This window comes from Cyprinodon variegatus, unplaced genomic scaffold, assembly GCF_000732505.1.
Source record: "Cyprinodon variegatus isolate N-32 unplaced genomic scaffold, C_variegatus-1.0 Scaffold37, whole genome shotgun sequence".
Lineage (NCBI taxonomy): Eukaryota > Metazoa > Chordata > Actinopteri > Cyprinodontiformes > Cyprinodontidae > Cyprinodon > Cyprinodon variegatus.
In genome coordinates, this window is record NW_015150490.1 from 230,045 (window position 1) to 252,383 (window position 22,339).

The window sequence follows — 22,339 nt, forward strand, 5'->3', positions numbered from 1 at the left end:
GTGTACAGATGGTCTCTTGTCTCCTATTTTCCTCAGGCGCCCTCTACACGATACAGTCATGTTGGAGTTTGATATTAAACTGCACAGGTCATAAAGCAGACACCAAATCCTTACGGTTCCACCACTATGCTCTGAAGATTTAATAAGGATGTAGTCTAGAAGTGCTGGATTTGTTTTACTCAAACCATATTCTTCGTACTTGGCAGCAGAATAATATATTTTAAATAATATTTAAAAGTCCTGGTTCTCTATGGCAAAGTTTGGCATGCATCCTGACACAAAGAGTAGCAAGAGTTTGTTGTGGGTCCCTTAATGATATTTTAGAGGCTCTAAACACTTATTTTAATTGCTTGGACCTCCAGACCTGAACATGTTGACAGTTCTTCAGAAGGTCCTCTACATTTAGAGTTTTTGCTTTTCAGAGCGGTGATTTATTTCAGATTTTTTAAGGTATCTTTAGATCTCTGATCAGACTCACAGCATGCTGCATATTCTTTCAGGTGACCTCATGCAGCTCTCTCCCTTTTACTATAGTGTTATTTTCATTTGAACAGTCAGAAGCATAGAAAACGTAAGGTTTAAATAAAACAGCCCTCTTTTTAAAAAAGCTAAGTAGCTATGTTCTAATCATGTGCTACTGATTCAATAGATTTATATTTCATTTAGACAGTTTAGCTATAAATAAATGTGACTTGTTTACTGATTTATTCCTATTATGTTCATTTCATTTTACAAAACATTTTAGAAAACCTTTCTTTGTGTATTGCTGGATTTTAATAGTTTATTTTACCAAATATTTGGGAAAATCAAACATGCTGTCTTTGAATGCCCTTTGTTTTGCACAGGACTGTGGTTAAAATTTTCAATGTGCTAGAAATATATATATTATTGAAAATATATATATTATTATTAAAATTATTAAATTTCACACAGTATATTAAGTTTAGCCAAAACCCAACTTGGTACAAAGCACTCATACAAGTAGACCCAATTACACATTCAATGGAGCACTAGCTTTGTTTGGAGCAAAATGGTAATAAAAAAATGCAACAATTTTTAGACATAATCCAAACTTAAAGGAATAACATGCGTCAACTATTCTATAATTCAATAAACCAACTTATGTAAAGATCTTAACACATATTGCTCTTAATAAAACAGGAGGCATAACCTCAGACAAATATAGAAACACTGTCAACCACCTTCTGAGTCAGAGGCGAATCTCCCATATGCTTCATTAATCCAAACTCAAGCTTACATAACCGCACTAAATGCTCACAGCAGTGGAATGGTGCACGACTTTCCCTAAATCTTGTGCATGATTCTGTGCCTGCTTGCATCTGTCTGAATGTGCACACCTTTAAGATGTGACAGACAAAGAGAAAATCTTGTAACATGAATGTCTGCAGAGTTGCTCAGTTTGTAATCTGCCTGCATTTGTTGGCTTTGTCTGTGCTACATGTCAGATGGAGAAAAACCATCTCCCTTAAGGATGGTTTTCTGAGTGCAGATTTGTTGTGTAGGTGTATGCATGTGCATGTTTCCTGTTACTGCTGTTCAAACAGACAGACATGGTTGGATATCAGTTGTCAAGTCTGTGCTCATCTCTATTCCACAAGAACAATCACAGGGTTTTTAATCCTAAAAATAATGAACTGCTGAGCCCATTCAACACATGAAACATATATAAGCAGTTATATCTGTGCAAAATTAAGTCTAGCATAACCTCTGGTTCATGCAGTGATTGCAGCTGCAGCTTTGCAAGTGCAGGGTTGAGATCCTCTACGTCTCTTCTCCTTTTTATACTGAAAATCATTGTAAATGTACATTCTCAGTGACATTAAAATGCTTCAGCAAACAGAGGCATTTCGTTTTGTGCTTCGGGGACAATGTGCACAGACCATCTGCAGCTGACTGCAACGTGGGAATTTCAAAGAGCATATGGCAGCTTGTGACTGGGAAACAGTTTGTATCAGGAAAGCAAAAGAAGTACGGTATACCTTGATGACACAATAACCCTCTGTTATCTCACTATGAACAAAGACACATGCTCGGGTACCCCTGTAAATTACAAATTCTGGGACGATATTGAGGGAAAAAAAGGCTTCATGAAATGGCCATTTTTGTAATCAAGCATGCTGAGGGACGAAAAAATAAGTAAATAATGGGTCCAGTTAAAGCTCCCCTCTGTCCAATCATTTGAAAATCCATGTTCAGCCAGTTAAAATTACCACAGTTGAGTTTGAAGCTTTTCTGCTGGATCATTGAAACAGGCTCTGATCACAACAAGCAAGTAAAGATAAAAAACAGAAGCCTAAAAAAGATTGACAATCAGAAAAAATCAGCAAACTAAAGCAGAGTAATTTGTAGGAGCCTCAAATTATACATTTTTTGTGGCTATTCTTAAGTAGAAATAATAGTTAATGAAGACCTAGTGAGGTTCTGACAGTGTCTGGTCTAGTTGACAGAAAACATCACTGAGGTCTATCTAGATAATTCCAGAGCTGTTACTGGGCAAACATACAGGCTAAAGCAATCCAGGAGGAATGGTTTAAAATAAATAGTCCCATATGAAGTTAAGCGGCAGTAACATTAGCGGAGGCGTGGTCAAAACCCCCCAATCCCACCAGAAGTTGGTAATTCACAAAATAACTATACTTCTTGTTAGCACACTTTAACCATTCATGTCAAATTAATCCTCCTTTCAGACAGAGTTTTTATCAGGAAATTGTTTAGTTTTGACCCTTTTTTCTCACCAATTACTAACATCCATAGACAATACTTCATCTAAATGTGAAATTAAAGAAATTCAAAGGTAAATAGGAGAAAAGTCTAATCATTATTTCTTTTGTTTAATTTTTCCAATGAGTTATCTTGAAGTCACAATATTTCTGACAAGGACTGAAATCATGCACCATTCTCCTTTCCTAATGGTTCCTGTAATTCAATCAATTTGTGTGTATACACTTTCATAAATAAAGAATCTACCGTCAGCCACATTATGCACCGGATTTATCCTCCAAATTTCAATCAAAGGTATCCAGGATTCATTTATATAAGCTTAACGTAAAATTCACAGATTTTATTCACGTTCTGATTTTGTAAATATCATTTCAGAAACAAATGAAACAGGATTAAATCTCTACTAACCCTACTATCACCTTTGTTCTACTTACATACAGTCAACATTTCATCAGACTCAGACTTATTTGACCTTTCGCAATCATACTGGCACCTAAACCAGACAGCGATTTTTTAGCCTGGTCCCGCTGCTGCATGACCTATCTACGCACTCACGCCCTTCCCCTTCTCATTTCTCTTTCTCTAAAATCCCATCCGTCTCTTAGTTCCCATGGCAACCACATCCTCCATTTCCATGACACCTGCCTGCTGTCCAAGAGGCACATGGAGAGCTGACACTGAGAGATGAAGTAAAAGAGAGCAGGAAGGGGAGTCAGAGAGGAGAAGAAAGGACTTGATGTTTTTAAAAATCTGTAGAAGAGATCAGTTAAGGATACTGAGACATTTTATACAGCAGTCTGTTGTCTATCCAAGAGAACCGGTGTGCTTCTGCTTAATAATATGAAAACTATGGAGTTAAAGGAACTCACATGGATGATGCTTAAGTAGCATTCAGAAGTGGCAACAGGCAAAACATACTAAGGCTGGGCGATCAATCAATAAAAGCGATTAATATAATTTTTGGTCTATGAAGATTAAATTTTTTGGAAAATCACAAATTTTGTTTTTAATTATTCCCCTCATTGGGCCTCTATATTAAAAAAAATTATTAAAAAATCTAACCAAGTCTATTTTTCTTCAGCAGGTAGGTGAGACACTTTGCCTATGGAATAAGACAATTACCATTTAAAATTAGAAAAACAAAACACTGTCTCTTATTTTAAGTGTATAATATCTAATCATTTTAGTTTAAGGGTAAAAATACTCATTCCATTGGTAGATTAATTTAAAGTTACATAATTTTTTCTATGACACTATTACTCATTTTTATATAATTTTTGCAGTGTAACTCAGATTGACAGCAGTTAATTTCTTGTTCTTAAATATAAAACTTAAGAAAGCAAAAATCAACTAATTGGATTTGGTAGAAAAAACTGGAGATTAAATGTTTAAGCCATAATGCCCAGCCCTAAAACATTCCCTGGTTATGTGTAACCAAACTTCAACCTTTTTTATTTTGTAAAAAAGTATTGTTAGTGTTGATAATAATAAAAAAAAACTGCTGTCTTAATGACTAAATAATAAAAATGTTAAAGTCTGTTAAATGTTAAAATCGGACACCTTTATATTTCTGGCTCACTTGATATGCAGAATATACTTGACAGTTGGAACCAATACCAAGTTTGTAATTTACAATTACAATTTCTTTGTTCTCATATTTCACAGATTAAGAAAAAAAAAAAAGTCTAAAACCTAGTGCTAACTAGTTAGCCTATATGTCATCTGTTTTAGCACAACTTAAAGCAAATAAAAAATAAAAGTAGACGGAAATTATTATTATTTATTTTTTTTTTTAACTCATTTGGCCAGTTTTTTTTTGGATAAAAGGTTGGAAGCAAAAAATACTCTGAATAAAACTGTCTGTGTGAATAAAACACATGTTGAAAAGAGCAGTTAGGGTAAAATATCAGAATGTATGCAAAAATCAACTCAATGACAATCATGTACCAGTACATGGAAGAGATATGTTTGTAATTATATGAAAACAAGTGTACTTTTTTATGTTAGAGTATAAACCTACTTTGGGCGTGGGACAGGAAGCGGTAGAGAGACGGGAGGTGGCCTGGGCGCGAGGGGACTCTGAGGGCGTGGTACTGAGGGAGGCTGCATCCCTGGGTAACACCTGCACACCCCGCGAGATAATGGAGTCTGGGATCTGAGTTTGAAAGAAATATAAACAGAGAGAAAAGGTCAATTTGGCAAAATCTAAACTAAACATACACACAAAGTTCACATAATTCATGAACTGATTTCAAATATTCAAACAGATAGACAAATATAGCCTCCTTCATGCTTGGGGGCAAACGTGGTAAAAATGTATTAACGTCTGTAAATAAAGCTTATACTGATACAAAATAACCTGACTGATAGCAAAATTTTCTTTTTTTTGATACTTTTGCTATTCTATTTATTTTAATAATGATTGGAAAAATACGCAAAGTAATTCTTTTTGTAGGTATAAAATGGGAAAATCTAGGTGTCAAAGAAATTATTAAAGGATCGACACATTTGTTTTGATTGATTGTTCTCTTGTTTTTTTCCACTTCAGAAAGTTGAATGACACCCAATGAATTGGGGACATTATGAATCCCTAATTAAAAGATTCTAGACACATAAATTATTTTATAAAAGTATAAAGAATAATATTACTGATCAGTCACAGAGGCCAATATGTTTTTTTAATCTTCCTTGCTCAACAAATAAACACAAATAAAGTTTTTATTAGAATATATCACTGAAATAAAAGCTCAATTCATTTTTAGGCTTTTTAAAGATCTTGACGAGGGCTTCCAATGAGTGTGCCATCTACAGCCATGAGAAAAAACAATGAATAGTTTTTCAAAGTCTTCAAAGTGTATATAGCATACTTCAATTAGAGGTGGATATTTAAAATCAAGCTATACAATAATATAAAATTCAATAAACAGTTTGCTTCAATAAGTAAAACAATGAAAATCTTCTATAAATTAAAAAAGCAGAGTTTCTTGTGAAGAATAACTTAGGATACCCAATATTTATTCCTACCAAAATTAGCTGATATCACAGACAATTATAAACATTTGCCCATAAGTAGAATATAGTTAAACAGCATTTAAGGAAGATTTGCCCTATTTAAATGCCCCGCTTCGTTTGGTGTGCTCCTGATTGTTTGAGTAAGACTGAACAGCATGGCGAGAAACCAGAGCAGTCTGATCCATTTCTGAAGAAACCTGGGACACTTGCAATGGATTGAAGTCTGAACTTCCTTTGATACCAGTTCACAGACATTCAGAAAAAACAAAACAAACTAACTGTCCAGATCTGGCCATCCAAGTTCGTATTCCTTTGAACTACAGGATGAACAGTCTCCAAATCCCCTAAATATCATAATCCAACCCAGTGCACTGCCTTGAAACAGTTGATACATGATGCCTGTACCATTCTGCACATTAACCTTAATTGGAAATTTGCAGGAAACGAAAACGGACAATCCAGGCATACAAGATAGACAACCTGCTTGGTTTTCCTTAGGGATGCACAATATAATCGGCCCCCTATCGGTATCGGCCTGTATCGGCCTTAAAACTGAATATCGGACATCGGCCACCCCACCGATATTTAACCCAATATTTGATCAGCTTCTGAGTTTCTTTTTTCTTCTTTTCTTTCTTTTTCTTCTTCCTCAAAAACTTATTTTTTACAGACTTAAAAACTTCTATCTTCATATGCTTATATATTGCCATTTAAAAACACCATATCAATCTCTTTTACTAATGAAATATTGCTATATGTCATCGTTATGCTACGAAATCCCCCGAAAATTCACCAAATGTTGCCAGATTTTTATATGTTGATAAATTGACGCGGTATCGATCTATTTTACTAACAAAATCTCACAAGAATTTGCAAAATATCAGGAGAGTTTGTAACAGAATGATGAAATTTCACGAGATTTTGAAAGTAAAATAGATCGATACCGCGTTTTTAAAAATCAATTTGATATCAACATATGAAAATATATTTGAGTATATTATTTTAAGTGTCAGAAATGGATAACAAAACTGCTATTTTCAATGACTACTTATTTTTGTCCAGCTTTAACATCGGTATCGGTTATCAGCTACATGAGTTTTAAAATATCGGCATATCGGATATCGGCCAAAATCCCAATATCGTGCATCCCTAGTTTTCCTTCATCCTGCTCACTTAATCCCGTGGATCCATCCATGGTGAAGAGTCTTAAGGCCTCAAAGCCTGTTGCCGCTATGATAAATCCATTCCAAATAGTTCTATCAGTAAGGAAGGAGGTAGGAAAATGATGTTGGGTATCTCTTATTAATAGTTCCCTTAGCATAAGAAGCTTAAAACATTCTTATCTGGTGTTTAGAACCTATATGGTTTCCCATAAGCCTTTGCAGGACAGGATGTATAGGCACAGCACTAACCTCACGGTGATTACCAATAAAAAACATCTCTTCACATGTGCTCCGTGTGACACATTGCAAATGTAAAAACCTTCACATGTTTTGGGTTTTATAATGGAGAGCTTCAGATATTTGCTACATTTGAGTAACTTGAGTTTTTTGCAGTTCTTTTTTTAAAAGGCAAATTTAGCTGGCATCATCAATGTGCGTTTCCAAAAATAAAGGCTGCCCTAATTTGGCACAGCAGTCCAGGAACTACACCATATGGTACCTGTGGACTGGCTTAAGACTAGGTGATTTTAAACACTATACATTCAAGAAACACCTCAGAAAACTTACAGCTAAAAATGACAAGTGGGGCAAGCATTCCTATGACTGATGTCAGATGCTACAAAATGAAAAAGTCTGAATAAAAGCCATTTTAGTAAAAAATGAAGAGACGAACTATTGGAGTGTTGGGTGTCCCTACATTCTTCCTCAGCTTGAAAAACATTTCATTGAAACCTTTTGTTTAATCAGTAAAACAAGGCAAATGTTGTGGTTAAAATGAAATAAAAATAAATTTCCAAAAAATAAGAGATCATATATAAGACATTATCATGTGAACATTTCTTATTAGAATGTGTATATCTTATTGAGCGTACAATTTGATCCCATGGCTGTAGGCACAATCCTCAAGTCTTTACTTAAACATATAAACCAGCCACAACAATTACACATTTAAGACTTTCTCACAGCTGTTGTCAGTCTGTGATGATGACGATGAAAACCTAATATTTTCAAACTTTAGACATGTTGATGAAATGAGTAAATAGGATGGATGAAATTTTGCGTAGTGGAGTCTTACCAAAATGAATCTGTGTCTGCACAATGAGTTGGGATGTTACCCTGACAAGAGAGCCATTAAGAGGGGTCCAGGCTGCAGACAGGACAGGACAGCATGATGGGAATGGAAACATGCTTTCTTAGAAGGCAGTTGTGTGCAAAAGTCAAAGTCTTTAGCTTCCAGGTTTATCTTTTGTAGGGTTAAATTCCAAATTATTGGGATATACTAATCCAGTCTGGCATGCATCACACTGTCCGATGGGAATACAATTTAGGGTTAGGAAATGGCAGGATGAAATAGATGCATTTGATGGTACAGATAACAAAGTACACACACAAACACATGAAAAGGCAGCACTTGTAACATTAACTGGCAATGACAGATGATTGTGACATACTGGACACTTGGAAGAATGAGTGAAAAGATGTCCAAAGTAGCAGTCTAAAAGGGACGCAATTATACTTGATGACAACAAAATAGACTTAACAACCCTCCCCTCTCATCGCTCTAGGTACCTTGGCAGCGATGGATGCGGCAGTGATGTGGGAGGAGGAGCTGTCCTCGGTGGATGCCACCCCGCTATCCTTCTTCTCCTCATCCTCCTCCTCACACTGTACACCTTTGTCTTCTGTCTGGCGGCGGGGTGAACTGTTGGGAGGCGGTGAAAGGGGTGGCGGTGGTGAAGGCAGGTCCTCCAGCTCATCTACGGCCTCTTTTACCTTCACCACCGCGTCCCGGAGGAGGTCGATGGCGTGCGGCAGCGCTGGGAGGATGAACTGAAAGCATTCCTGGAGGGGAGATTAAAAAGACCATATCTTTTAGCTGTTTCTGAAAAAAAAAAAAAAATCATGACTTATTTAAGGTTAAGAATCTTCTATACGCATGATTTGGTGCAAAACATTTTCTATCAAACTTTGAAATTCAAGTTTCTTATTGTAAAATCTACTACCTGAAAGCAGATTTTAAAGAGAAATGGCATCACCGTGATACTGTTATGATATTAGTGTAATAATTTTGAATATAGTTCATCACATATCTTTTTTACTTTTAGAAATAGTACTTTTAATAAACTGTAAACTGACAAGGAGAGCGTGACTTTAGTGTCTATTTACTTCAATACCCACGTTCTACACATCGCCGTCTACAGGCTAGATATCTATAAAGCACTTCTATTCTCCAGGTCTCTACATCTCTGTTTTCCTCTCTGTGTCAGTGTGCCTGTGGGCTACTCGGCAGCACTAAATGCTCTATTCTCCTTTCTCTCAAGACAAGCGCTAATCTGTGAAATTATTTATTGCCCTGTGTATTTTAAGCATTGAGTGGATACATTATTTATCCTCCACACACTTTACACTAGCCGCCAACAGGCTTTCATAGCAAGCTCTTTACTCCAGAATCAGTTGGTATCTAAGATATATATATCGGTTTAAACGTGATTAATTGTTTTTTTAAATAATCGTCAACTAACGCAGTAATCGATTAATTGTTAACTAGAGTATAGAGACTCCAAAACATGCCTTTAACTGAAAGAGCACCAGTCTTACAGCAGTAATACCAAGATTGTATAAAACATATGTAAAAATTATTTTCTTCTGTCAATATGCTCTATATTTTGGTTTTGGTTTCACCTGGTTTAAGCTTTGGCTATCCAATATTATTCGAAAAATGAATCATTAGATTCATGGATTTGCTAAAAATTTGTTAGTTACAGCCCTATAGGCAGACTTAGACATGTAAGTGCAACAGGCAAAATTACGGAGGAGGATTAGGGCCACTGAAAAAAAAAAAAAAAGTTAACTGATTTTTCAGTTTAATATGGGGGAAAAGTCAGAATTTTGAGAAAAAAAGTCAGAATCCTGAGAAAAAAGTCAGAATTCTGAGAAAAAAAATCAAAATTCTGAGATTAAAGTCATAATTTTGAGAAAAAAGTCAAAATTCTGAGATTTACGGAAGAGGATTAGGGCCACTGAAAAAAAAAAGTTAACTGATTTTTAAATTTTATTTCAGTTTAACATGGGAAAAAAGTCAGAATTCTGACTTTTTTCTCAGAATTCTGACTTTAATCTCAGAATTCTGACTGAATTCCGACAATAAAAAAAGTCAGAATTCTGAGAAAAAAGTCAGAATTCTGAGATTAAAGTCAGAATTCTGAGAAAAAAGTCAGAATTCTGAGATCAAAGTCAGAATTCTGACTTTTTTATTGAAATAAATAAAATAAATAAATAAAAACTGTTTTTTTCCCCCTGTGGCCCTAATCCTCTTCCGTACAAAATGGATCATTCTCAGCAATTGACTGTAATGCCATTAAGTTAACCTTTAAACCCCTTTTCTTTTTGTTAATGTAAAGAAGCCCTACTACTTCCTTCTAAACTGTTAACTGCTGCTCATAATTTGTCTAAAGCTCAGGGTAAAATAAGGCGAGGAGACCCGGTTGATGAGTTTAGAACCTGGAGACCTTTCTTATTCTGGTACCGGTATATCTCATTTTTTAAGGTGCATCAAGAGTGTTTATTTATGTTTTTAATCACTTTTTTTCCCCTAGAAGAGATTAACCATCAGCAACAATAAAGACCCCAGAAGCCATTTATATTGCAAATGGACGAAAATGAGAGAGAAAAGGGAACAGATATTAGTGCTATTCTTAGAGTGAGTCATGAGGGAGGGGAAAAGATGGGGTCAAAGAGATCTGAAGACCAACAGAGAAACTCTTTCACTAATAGGTTAATTTGAAACAACTACCACAGGATAGAAACACTGACAAAACAATAATAAGAAAATGAATGTAGAAAAATATAGTTTAAAAGAAATTTAAATGTAAAGATAAAGTTATGCCCTAAAGTTATAGCCAGTCAGTTCATTTAAAGGTTTAAAACAATTATTGTTAAATATGAAACACTTGGGCAGGTAACAATATCATTATTCCTGCTTATTTCATTGACATGAGATATACTGATGCACACATTGACAAAACTAAGTAGGGACAAATAAGTCTTGGCATATTTTTACACAATCCATGTACCGGTAAGTGTTTTGTTTTTCAACTTATAATTTTTATGGATAAACTATTTTACAATATTCTATGTATAGTGTTTTCAAAACTACTGAATGCAAAGGACATTTCTCCCAAATGACGACAAACGGTCCATGACTTCTGCACCTAAAAATGCACAATGAAAAAGCTGACAACATGAAGCATTGTCTGCCTGCATCTAGCAGGCATCCTTGTTATCCTTATCATACATAAAAGCCTTCAATGAGCTTCCAGGGCCTTTAACTTTACCTGGGATATGATGAGGGAGACATTAATGTGGCAGCAGATGGTGGGAAACGGGGCGTAACTGATGGAACGGGTAATAGAATTGATCGGTTAAAGCTGCTATTTAACTAGACAGAGACAGATTTGTTGGTCACTAAGACAAAGAGGGAGAATGAGAAGAGACTCCTGAGGAGGAACATGGATTAGATAACGATATAGATAGAGGGCAAAACCTATAGGTCCAAGCACTTAGAGCTGGAGAAGACAAAAAAGATTTTATAGATGAATAAAACATTCTGACATTGTGCAGATGACATTAATATCCACAATATAAAATCGTATATATGTAATGTTTATGCAAAAGGGGCATTATATTAGTCAATTTTAATAACAGATAGGTTTAAAGCCTTGCAATAAGCAAGAGAAAATGCCTAAAAATGCAACCATTGTTTAAGAAAGACCTCTTTGGGATGTTTGATGGATATTATTTACTCCTCAGAACAAACCAAGATATAATTTTTTTTTTCCAAACTGTGGTATTAGTACAGTCAGTATTTTATGCAGCCATGTAAAAGTTCATTTATAACCACCAGAAAACCTGGTGTTTAATGACACTTTGAAGCTGCATCAAAATAAAAACAGAGGTTGGTCTGTCTCTCTCTCTATCCTTGACTCATCCCATCATGGTTGACATGAACTCATCTTCTACTTATTGACCTCTTTCTTTCTCTCTTTACAGATTTGATCTGACCTGGCATTCATTTAAGCTCTACACCATAGGTTCCACCCTTCACTGGCTAACACTCTCTCTTTCATAGATATATCTGGTGGCTGGGTTTTTATGGTGTATAACCAGACTGTATGCACCCTTTCATCTCCTAGACTTGAATACTGGCTTTAAGTTTAGCCGTTTGGTTGGGTTTCTCTCCGAGATGAAGCCACTTCAGGAGCTTCTACTAACCTTTAATTTTCTCACAAATAGAAAGTACTCCTTTATCAGTGCTCAAGTGTTCCTTTCTGTCTGCTCAATCCCCCAGTTGGTAGTGGCAGAAGGCCGTTCATCCTGGCTCTGCTGGAGGCTTGTTCCAGGTATGGAGGAGTTTTCATCTGCATTGTTGCTATATGTTTGCTACTGTAAGTATGAGGCAGGGGTGGTTTCAAAATTCTTGCTAAACCTCCCATTTAAATTTTGTAAAATTATTGGTAAAATATGCATTGTCGAAGTACATAAATGCATTCATTAAACTTCATTAAATATGCTCTAAAATGCCCCTAATTTCCTGGGTCTGTTGTGCATTAGTCAACTGTTAATTCGACTCTCTAGCATCTCCCGCCCTGGAGCAGCAGGATGCTGCCATTCAGCCTCCATGAAAAATCCCTGTTGAACTTTGAGCCTTGGTCTATTGAGAATCATAACTTTCCTTAAAATCATACGTTGGTATGTATTTTAAATGGTATCTATTTATCTTTTTTTCTTTGCTTTTTAATCCAATGTAAACTGGCTTTGGAGGGTGGGCATTATAAGCTTCTTGCTTCTGCCAATACACCCTTTTTCAGACTGTTTTAATTTATGTTGTATGGACGTATACATAAACTGTCTTTATTATATACAGTACTTGTATGTCTGAAATAAACAAACTTGAAAGGTAAGCAGCAGGAAAGTAGAGCCCTGATTGGATAACGTGCCAAAATATGTAACTTCCAGTGAGGCTAAACCTCTTAGGGGGTCTGTGCAGCAGGGGCAGGTCATGAAGCCAGCTGCTTGATGCTGATTGGCCAACATACTTAAAGATTCTTGACTGACAGAGCGAGGAGGGTTTCCTCATGAGTCGAGAGGAAAAAGTGATCATTCAGTCAGATAAATCATCTTGTGTTGAACTCTTGCAGTGGTTTCTGGAGCTTATTATTTCAGAGTGCTTCACAACAGCTATTTTCACCAGTTATAGTGATGTGTTTTATGTGTTTCAATATTTTCTAATGCAACACATAACGTTTGGATTTAATCAACAGCATTGATCCTCCCCTGGTTCAGATAGCAGACGCCGCTACTGGTATAAGGGGTTGCTACAATGCAAAGGATCGTCCACTGTCACTGCATGCTTTTTTCTGCACACCATGATACAATCTACTGGGTTTCCATATATTAAAAAAAAGTTTTATCCCGCCTGTATGACTTAACTGAACTTATTCTCTGTAAAGTGCCTTAAGATGGCACTTGCTGTAAATTGATTGCAACATAGGTTAACATATTTGATTTAGATTGTTTTTATTTTATTTACTTCCTTTAACAAAAGACAACTTCATTATTTCCTACCTGGGAGCCTTTCTTGCTTCCTGGTAAGTTAATGATGAGCGTCTTGCCTCGGATCCCGCAGACAGGTCTGAAATTGCACAGCCATTGTCAGATGATATGATACAGACTATATATATAGATATATTTTCCCCTCAAATAAAAAATGTACCAGCAAACTCTCCTTACTTATGTCTCTATATTGGGCAGGCTCTACAGCCACTAAGATCCCACTCAATTCTATAGTCATGTGATTATATATCGGATATTATTCTTATCTTGAAAAGAACCATTTTAAATCAAATTTACAAACGTCACAAATAATCAAAAGAAATCTAGAGGTGCAAATATTATGAATTTCTCTCTAAATTTTAAACAAGCGTGTCGTTGAGTTTCTTATACCTGGAAAGCATGCCTAATGGTGTAACATTGAGGGATCCCATCAGCATTGCAAGAGACATCCCAGGTGCCTCCCGCTCTATCACCTCCTTAGTGGCCTAAATGAGAGAGAGACACACACAAACACATGCACGTGTTTGTTATAGTTTAACAAATCATGAGTCATTTTATAAGCCTAAAAATGATCAAACTGCAGCACTGATGATAAGTCAGACTTCTTTCGGACAAATGAAAAAACCTGATACAACATTATGTTCCTAGTCAGTCAACTCAGCTATGTCGATTGTGTTTTTTTTTTGTAAAGATTTATTCATTTAAAATGCAAAACATTGCTTAAGAAGAACTCAGATTATCACATTTTCTTTGTAAGAATTGTTTGTTTATGTTAAACATTTTAACATGTTAAGGTAACAGTGTGAAATATAAGAACATATATCAGAGTAATACCCTTTTAAATTAAAAAGCTCTTTTGGCCATTTGGCGTTTTGTATCAAATCTTCAATATTTGCTCTAAAATAAAATCGACAGTTTTACCAGTGACTAGTTTGGCTGTGTTAACCTTACTTACACTGAGGTTTATTTAGAAATCAGAAGACATAGATTTTAGGAGAGCAACAGGACCTTTAAGAGAACAACTAGAACTAATGACTGGGGTTTACACTGCAGCATGTAAACCTCTTTAAGAAGAAGGCATGAACTAAATAAAAGACCTGCACGAATCTAATCATAAAAATGTAAAAAAATGTCCCAAGTTATTGTTTATTTACAGTACTTAGCATGGCGGTTATTCTAAGATTGTTTAAATGACAGACAGCAGAGGAGTTGAGGCGTTTTCTACATACTGTATGTGGCTTAAGTTAAGTAATACTTCAAATGCAGCAACAAGAATGCATAGGAAATATTTAAAAAGAGAGAAATTCCTTTTAGCATTTTCATTTTTAACCCCAGAGTTAAAAGGAACATAAGAGGGATTAATGAGGAGCAGACAGTGTCAGAGAAAGAGAAAAGGAGAGACCAAAAGAACATTTAGAATACATTTGTTTTATCATAAACTCCAGTTAACTATTTATTCATAACATGGTTTATTTTTGTTCCATCACTTAGAAAGACAATGTAAGATTTTTTATTACTTGTTTGAAAAAAGTCTGAAAACCTAGTTGGACTAAGACAAACTAAAATGAGGTTATGAAGGCCTACAGTGATTATATTTAACTGAAGAGAAATATATTTTCTGTACATGGCAATGCTACACAATCTACACATTTCAACAACATGTTGACAATGACAAAGGAAATCTTGCATAGCCAACAGTGTTAATAAAAAAATAACAATGAATGGTGAAATGTGACCCTGCTGGCTTGTATTTAATCACATTCAAGCCATCAAATAAAGCAATTAAAAAACAAATCCGCAAATCAAAATAAGCAAGCTTCTTTCCACAACAGTTCAAGATTCCAAAGCAGAGGAGTTCAGCATCCCAAGGTTTTATTGCATGGGTTTTATGAGGAGAGCGGATATTTCCCCAGTGATTTAAGAGACTTAATCAATATCAACTCCTAATGTAGATAAATATACAGTAGATGTAGAAAAGATAGTTAAGGCTTATTTTCCGGCATCCACACTGCTAAGATATGGGCTGTTTAATTTAGTAATGGATTCAATAAAACACATGATATGCTGAATTTAACAAAAAAATAATAATTTGGACAAATCATGTTTCAGGATTCATTGGAGACTTAAATATTTGTGAGATATGTCGCTTATATGGCAGCTAAGGCTGCACTCTTGTGTTTTCATGCTATATTTTTATATATTTATCAATTAATAAAACTATTTTAATAAACATGTCTTTCACTGAGGTGAACGTTAAATTGCATCCATAATGTGTCATACAAAAATTATATATTACTGCACAGCTTTCTAATAATACATACCTGTTCACATTTATACAAGCCTGATTAAAAAAAAAAAAAAAAAGAAATCCTTGGAGTGCTGACTCAACTGACATGGCATTATGAGCAGCATGGTCACCAAAGGATGGTATCGGAGACTGAGACTAGATGTGTAACGATGTATTTAAAAAGCTACAGATGAGTTGTCTGATTGAACTAAATCTAGGTTTTGGAAAACCACATCTATTCTATTCTAGAATAGAATAGAATAAAGAATCCCTTCATTAGCCCAAAATGGGGAAATTGTGGTGGTACAGCAGCAAAAGGTTATAGTACTAGTGGTCGCACAATGTGCCTCTTAGAAAAGTAAAATAAAACAATTAGAGTATTGCACTGTACAGTGTTTTTACAATATAAAAAAGTTAATGGATAAACAGTAATGGATATGTAAAAAATAGCTGCAAAACCAGATATATATATTCAAAAAAAAAATGACAGCAGCATGTTATTAAACTGAAGTGTGCCTGATAAGGCTTGTGTCACCTCTGCTGTCACTAGATGTTTTTTTAGATTTAAGTATTGCAGAAAAGTCTTAAGTTTGGAGGAAGTATGCTCCTTTAAAAAAATTTACTAAATGTTAATTAATAAAAAATAGAGTTTACTTTACTGTATTTTAATTTATAATTTCATTTTATTCATAATTTGCTATATGTAAATCATCTTAATGAAGAGTACAAGTCTGTTCCATAAAGCAGGAAGAGACACAATTTGTTATGAAGTAATGCCATATAAACAAACTGAACTGAATAGAATAAAAAAAAAAAATCCTAACATCTGATAATTATACTAGAAGCACATATGACTCCAAATTTAGACAGAAAAAAACCTAAAAGGCTTTGCAGGCATGTTGCTAACAGCTAAGCTAAAGTAAATTGGCAGAAATATTCCGAGGCACAAAAATCACAGAATACTCAGCATGGATTAGTTTTACTTTTTAAAATAACTGAGAATTAACATTATACAATCATTACTATAACTTAGAATTAACATTATACAATCATTACTATAACTTAGAATTAACATTATACAATCATTACTATAAACTAAATATTCAGCCATAACAGGAGTGATAAAGGGAATACATGTTTAAGTACCACTGAAATATTGCACATAATTTATTAAACACAATTTTTATATTGACAAGGGAATCAGAGTAAACACAAAAACAGTTTTCAAGGATTTAATAAGGACAATAAGCATCAGAAGTGGGCTTTGCCCTATGTAGAGTTCTTTTTCTTAAAGATCTAAACAGTTTGTTCACATTTTTTAACTTGGCTTTTGCTGTCGAACAGAAGCTCCTAAAGAAAGAGGACCTAAAACTGATTTAAGAAGCTACGGGAGGGCATTGAACAGGTCATTCATGTCAGCCATCAATAGAGGGCCAGTAGACCAGTAGCCAATAGAGGGCGCCCACTCACCCAATATACTTGATTAATACATCAAAAAATAAATAAATAATCATAAAATTTAAATATTTAAAAATACATTAAAATATTTTTTAGATCTGCAGGATAAATATTTAATCTTTGATAAAGACAATAATAACGAGTTTAATAAAGATTGAAGCTATTTTGATTGTTGGATTGGTGACGTCATCATTGCCCATAGACTCTCGTTAAAAGTTGTCCATGTACAGAAGCTCCTCTGCAATTCAAAAGATAAGACCATTCTGGGGAGCAGCTTTCCTGCACCCAGAGCTGAAAGCAACTTAGTTTGTTATAAGGTATGGCTGATTGACAGGTTTATATAATTATTTAGTAACATGGCTTGACTAACTGCATGAAGTTCCAATGTGGTAACCTTGGAAACCATTAAGATAAACCCAATTTTCTCCACAGATGCGTAAAAAACAGGCCAGATAAGTTCGAATCACTTTATTTCTTTAATAAATATAATCCTCTTTAAAAAAATTCAGATTTTGTTTTAACTCACTATAATTCACTTAATTTCACATAGTGTTCTATTTTTGAGACTGCTTTTGTAATTCTATAACTTTTATAACATATTAATTGTATTTTATATATTTGTTTTGCAACTGTACACCGCTGCACCTTTAAGCCAAATCTCCCTGGAAAAACAGATTATATCTCAAAGGAGTTTTCAGTAAATTAGATGTATGATCAATTACAATGAAAAAGAAAAAATGTTTGAGTAACTTTACAATCCACAATGTCAATATCACACAATCATCTTAAATTAATTTTATCATAATAACCTTACATAAATATTTTATAGCAACAGTAGATTAGAGTACCTGAGTAGCTGGTCTTTAGTAATATTACATTTATATTACACACAATACATTTGTGAAGGATTTCAGATCATCTATGAAAAATATTAAGATACAACTTCAATGGGAACCTTTATTTAATACCACAGAAATCATGGGAAAGTGTAAAAAGCACTTAAACAAAATAAAATACATATAAATTCAATGTTGTCTTTGAACTCTATCATTTACCTAACAGAAAACATAGCTGATAAACGAAGCAACTCTACAGTTTTATTTCCCCTCTGACTATGGGACTAATTAGTGGTAATTATTTTTGTAACTCATATGTGATCAGCAAAAAGCAAGCTGCTAATGAAGCAAATACAGCAGCATGAGACAGGTGCCTCTAAAGACACTTTCATTTCAAAATAAAAAAAACAAAACAAAAATTGCCTACTGTCTGCAGTTGAAATCCTCAGACCTGTAGCTCTTAGCCAAACTGTCTAAAAACAGGAAAGCTCCTTGAAAATGTACTGGTAGTTCCTGCACTTGTTTATGTTTTGTAACATGAAAAACAAAAACACCTGGAATAACTTTGCTCACTTTCCTTTGGCTAGCTAAAGAGAACCATGCCCACAGCATGATACTACCTCCACTATGAGGCACTATGATGGTGCACCCATGGTGATGTGCAATGTTAAGTTTCCAGGCTAATTGTGCTTTGTATTAGGCCCGTAAGGTCTAATGTGATCAGATTGGTGCATTGAATCATATTTTTTAAGAAATGTTGATCTAAGTTTTAAATGACTTAAAAAAAAAAAAAAAAAAAAATCCAAAACCTGTTTGGTATTTTATGTAATTAATACTGGGTTTATCTTCTTTTCCTTTGTGCTTCTATTTATAATGTTTTTCCTAAATGTTGCTTCCACCCATTGGTGGTTTTAAGCAGCGGCCAACAGGGGCCAGGAGTCTGCAATCTTGGCTTCGTTGCTCATTTAATACACTAAATGATGTACTCTTACCTTGTTTATTTATTTTTTTTTTTGTGTGAATGTTTGTTAGTCTTTCATTTTTTGCCCCCATAAAAGACCCCCTGACCCCCTTTGTAAATTTCCTCTAGAACCACCACTGTTTCCAGACCCTTTAAAGTCCCTACCCAAACGCGTTGTGCTGTTTTACCAGATAAAATAGAAAAGGAGAGGTAAAACATTACCTTGGCAATAATATTAATCAGTATATCAGCAAAAAGAAAAATCTCATTATAAAAGGTATCTAAATGTGTCCATAAAGAAGTGCAGACATAAACCATCTGAAGTTGCAATGGTACAAAATGATGAAGAAACACGCAGGAGCATTTAGTGAACAGAAAGATTGATTTGATTAATTTGTGTGGAAACAGTTGGGATTCTTAAACACAAATGTGGATATAAAAAAACATATAGTAGGCATTATTTTCTTATTTGGTGGTATTTCTACCCTTTGACAAAAGAGCAAATTAGTTTAGGCCGCCCAAAATTTTAACTTGGGCTGATCTTAATTAACTAAATGTATAAAATCTTTCAGTAGTTGTGTTAAAATGTGTGTGGTTAAAATGTTTTAATCATTAGTGGGTTCTTTTGATTTAGGTTTTAAAATCTATCAATAATCTATTGTGTATTTTTGGTTATATATTGTTGAAATTACGCCTTTTTCCACTTTGTTAGCTAATTTTATATTTTGCTTCTTAAGAAACCTACCTTTAAACACATACTTTCTAATTCTTTTTTAAATTAAGACCAGACAAGAAATGTGAATATTCAAGAAAATGTACTCTTCTTCGACTGCAATCAACACATTTCTTCACCAAACTCAATAAATAATAATCATTATAATATTAACCAAACTATTCATATTTTTAAACTACCCATGATAGCCAGCTTTGGTCTGAAAACAACATGTAAACCCACCTCTGGTGTTACATCTCTCGGGGCGAAGCCAGTGCCTCCAGTGGTGAGAATGAGATTGAGCTCTTTCTCATCACACCAGTCCACCAGTGTTTCCTGTTGGAAAACATGCAAAAAGTTAAACATTTATGAAAAATCTCCCTTGTGGAATATAGTAGAAGTAGCAATAAAGTCAAAACGGTGCAGTGATCTTTACCTTGATTTCATCTATCTCATCTGGCACTATCTTGTAGGCTGAGATCATGCCCCCCAACCTGAGTGAAGACAGAAAACAGAGACTGAGCAAAGATACCTGGTAGGGCAAGAAAAATATGGTTTCCTTTATAACAACAAACACCAAACAATCCTCATAACAAAAAAGGCAAGGCAAGGTACATTTATTTGCATAGCACAATTCAGTACAAAGACAAAGTGCTTTACATGATTAAAATATAGGAAAATAAAACTGAATCAAAGCAAGTAGGAAAAAAAAAAGGTTGGAGAACTGGAGACATGATTAGACAAAGCTTTTATGAAAGTAAATCTGAAAACTGGTCTATTTTATTACAGATTTACTTAATAATATCGGGTCATATATATAAAAGAAAAAAAAAGGTGTTGAGTATCAAAATATATAGAACACAGAAATAAAAAATTCCTTGGAGATTCTTTGGGAAAGGATTTTCCAGAGACTGACCAGAGAGTTAGGGCTGAGAAGTAAACACCTGGCGCCCTCCCGTGGTCAGAAAGAGTATTACACTACCTTAAAAATGACCAGGCTGAAGGTAAAGGAACAGAAAACCCTTATGTAACCGTTTTCTTTTTTTTTTTCTTTCTTCCAAGAGAGCTATTTTGGTCACTTTAGTGCATCATGTTTCTCCTCTGTGACACAAATGCCATAACACCGTCCTGCAGCCAACACACGGAAACAGAACCCCTATATCACAGTCTTTTGAGATACTTTTGGAATAATAAATATGGACCTGCATGGAGAAATAATAAGAACAATGCAGCAAGAGTTCTATTAAGAAAAACTATTGGACTATGACAGGTTTTTGACAAAATTTACAAAAGTATGAAACAAACCCTTAAATGAAATATGGCTTTTTTTAATGAAACACTGCAGCATCTTTAGGATGAAAGAGCCCATCCACACACACAGCTCTCCCCTCCTAACATTACTGTGATGAAATTGGAGATTTACCTTCGCTTAGTGTGCTTTGATGGGTGGAGAGTGGCTTTTGGCAGCGCTGTATGCATTCATGTGTGTTTATATAAGTTCATGCACGTACGCTCGTTCATTTATGTGTTTACGCGTGTTACACCTCAGGAGAGTAAAGGAGCTGTCAGGACAAATCACCTCTTGTGTGCTCCTGGGATTTTTCATGCCTCTCTGTTTCAGTCCAAATAAAAATACGGTCTGCACAAATAACTGGAGTTCCTTCCCAGCATTTCCTTGGCAGCTCTTCCTGTCTGGAGACTCCAATTGCTGTGTTGTATATTGCTTGGGAGGGAGTGAGAACTCCTGAGTACCTTTTGTTGTAACTAATGGGGATCCCGTTTCTTTGCTACCATGTATTTAAGATCTTCAGACAAATTGTTTTTCATGTTTTTGATTAATAATTGAACAGTTTTCATATTTGCATAATATATCAATAGATCTTACAATAAAAATTAAGCACTCTGATATAGACATCTATGTATTGTAAATTAGAGAGCACCAAGCGTCTTCCTAAATTGCACAGATTGCCAAATTACAGAAGATGAAAATTTAAAATACTGTAGCAAAGAAATTTGCTTAATCCATTTTTACCTGTTCATTATCTGCAGTTTATTAACAAACTTATATGGTCCATAAGTGATGATAATACTAAGACTATACTATGCATCTAATCCTTTCACAGTTTGAGTTGCTGTGCCCATTAACGAGCCAGCATATATTCTTTCCTTAAACCATTTTACAAAAATTGGAAAGCAAAACTTTATCAGATAACATCGCTAACTTGATTTCATTTGACCAAATACTCAAATAATGTGAATTAACTAAGATTAAAATACCATAAAGTATTTTGAAAGGATGATATGATGGCTGTGTAGGATTTTTATTGCAAAATTCATAAACACTGATGCTAAAGCTGCTAAGAATACTATTATCCATATAGAAGGAGGTTATGTACCATTACAGGTTGACATGCCACTCAGCACTGAAGAAGGTACAGTAAAAACAACAATAGATGGTCAGCTACAGCCAAAATATATAACCGGGGACCAATACGTCATCTGGGATGAAACTGAGATAAAATCTGTTGATGTTATGAAAATTTTAGCATTTAGAGA

At 34.7% G+C, this 22,339-nt stretch overlaps 1 protein-coding gene across 9 annotated transcripts in view; it reads right to left on the bottom strand.

The window, feature by feature from the left end:
• The window catches only part of gphn (gephyrin), a 135,305-nt gene that overhangs the window by 49,357 nt on the left and 63,609 nt on the right, over positions 1 to 22,339 (bottom strand). For 8 of the 9 annotated variants that reach the window (XM_015369289.1, XM_015369281.1, XM_015369278.1 and 5 more), the window contains exons 1-6: positions 20,220 to 20,274; positions 20,027 to 20,119; positions 13,920 to 14,014; positions 13,542 to 13,608; positions 8,487 to 8,759; positions 4,763 to 4,897 (exon numbers count right to left, since the gene is read on the bottom strand). In XM_015369289.1, the coding sequence (XP_015224775.1) occupies positions 4,763 to 4,897; positions 8,487 to 8,759; positions 13,542 to 13,608; positions 13,920 to 14,014; positions 20,027 to 20,119; positions 20,220 to 20,267 (711 nt within the window). In that variant the 5' untranslated portion in view covers positions 20,268 to 20,274. Of the gene's footprint in view, positions 1 to 4,762; positions 4,898 to 8,486; positions 8,760 to 13,541; positions 13,609 to 13,919; positions 14,015 to 20,026; positions 20,120 to 20,219; positions 20,275 to 22,339 lie in introns of those variants that run through there. The other variant, XM_015369295.1, reaches the window with a different exon arrangement.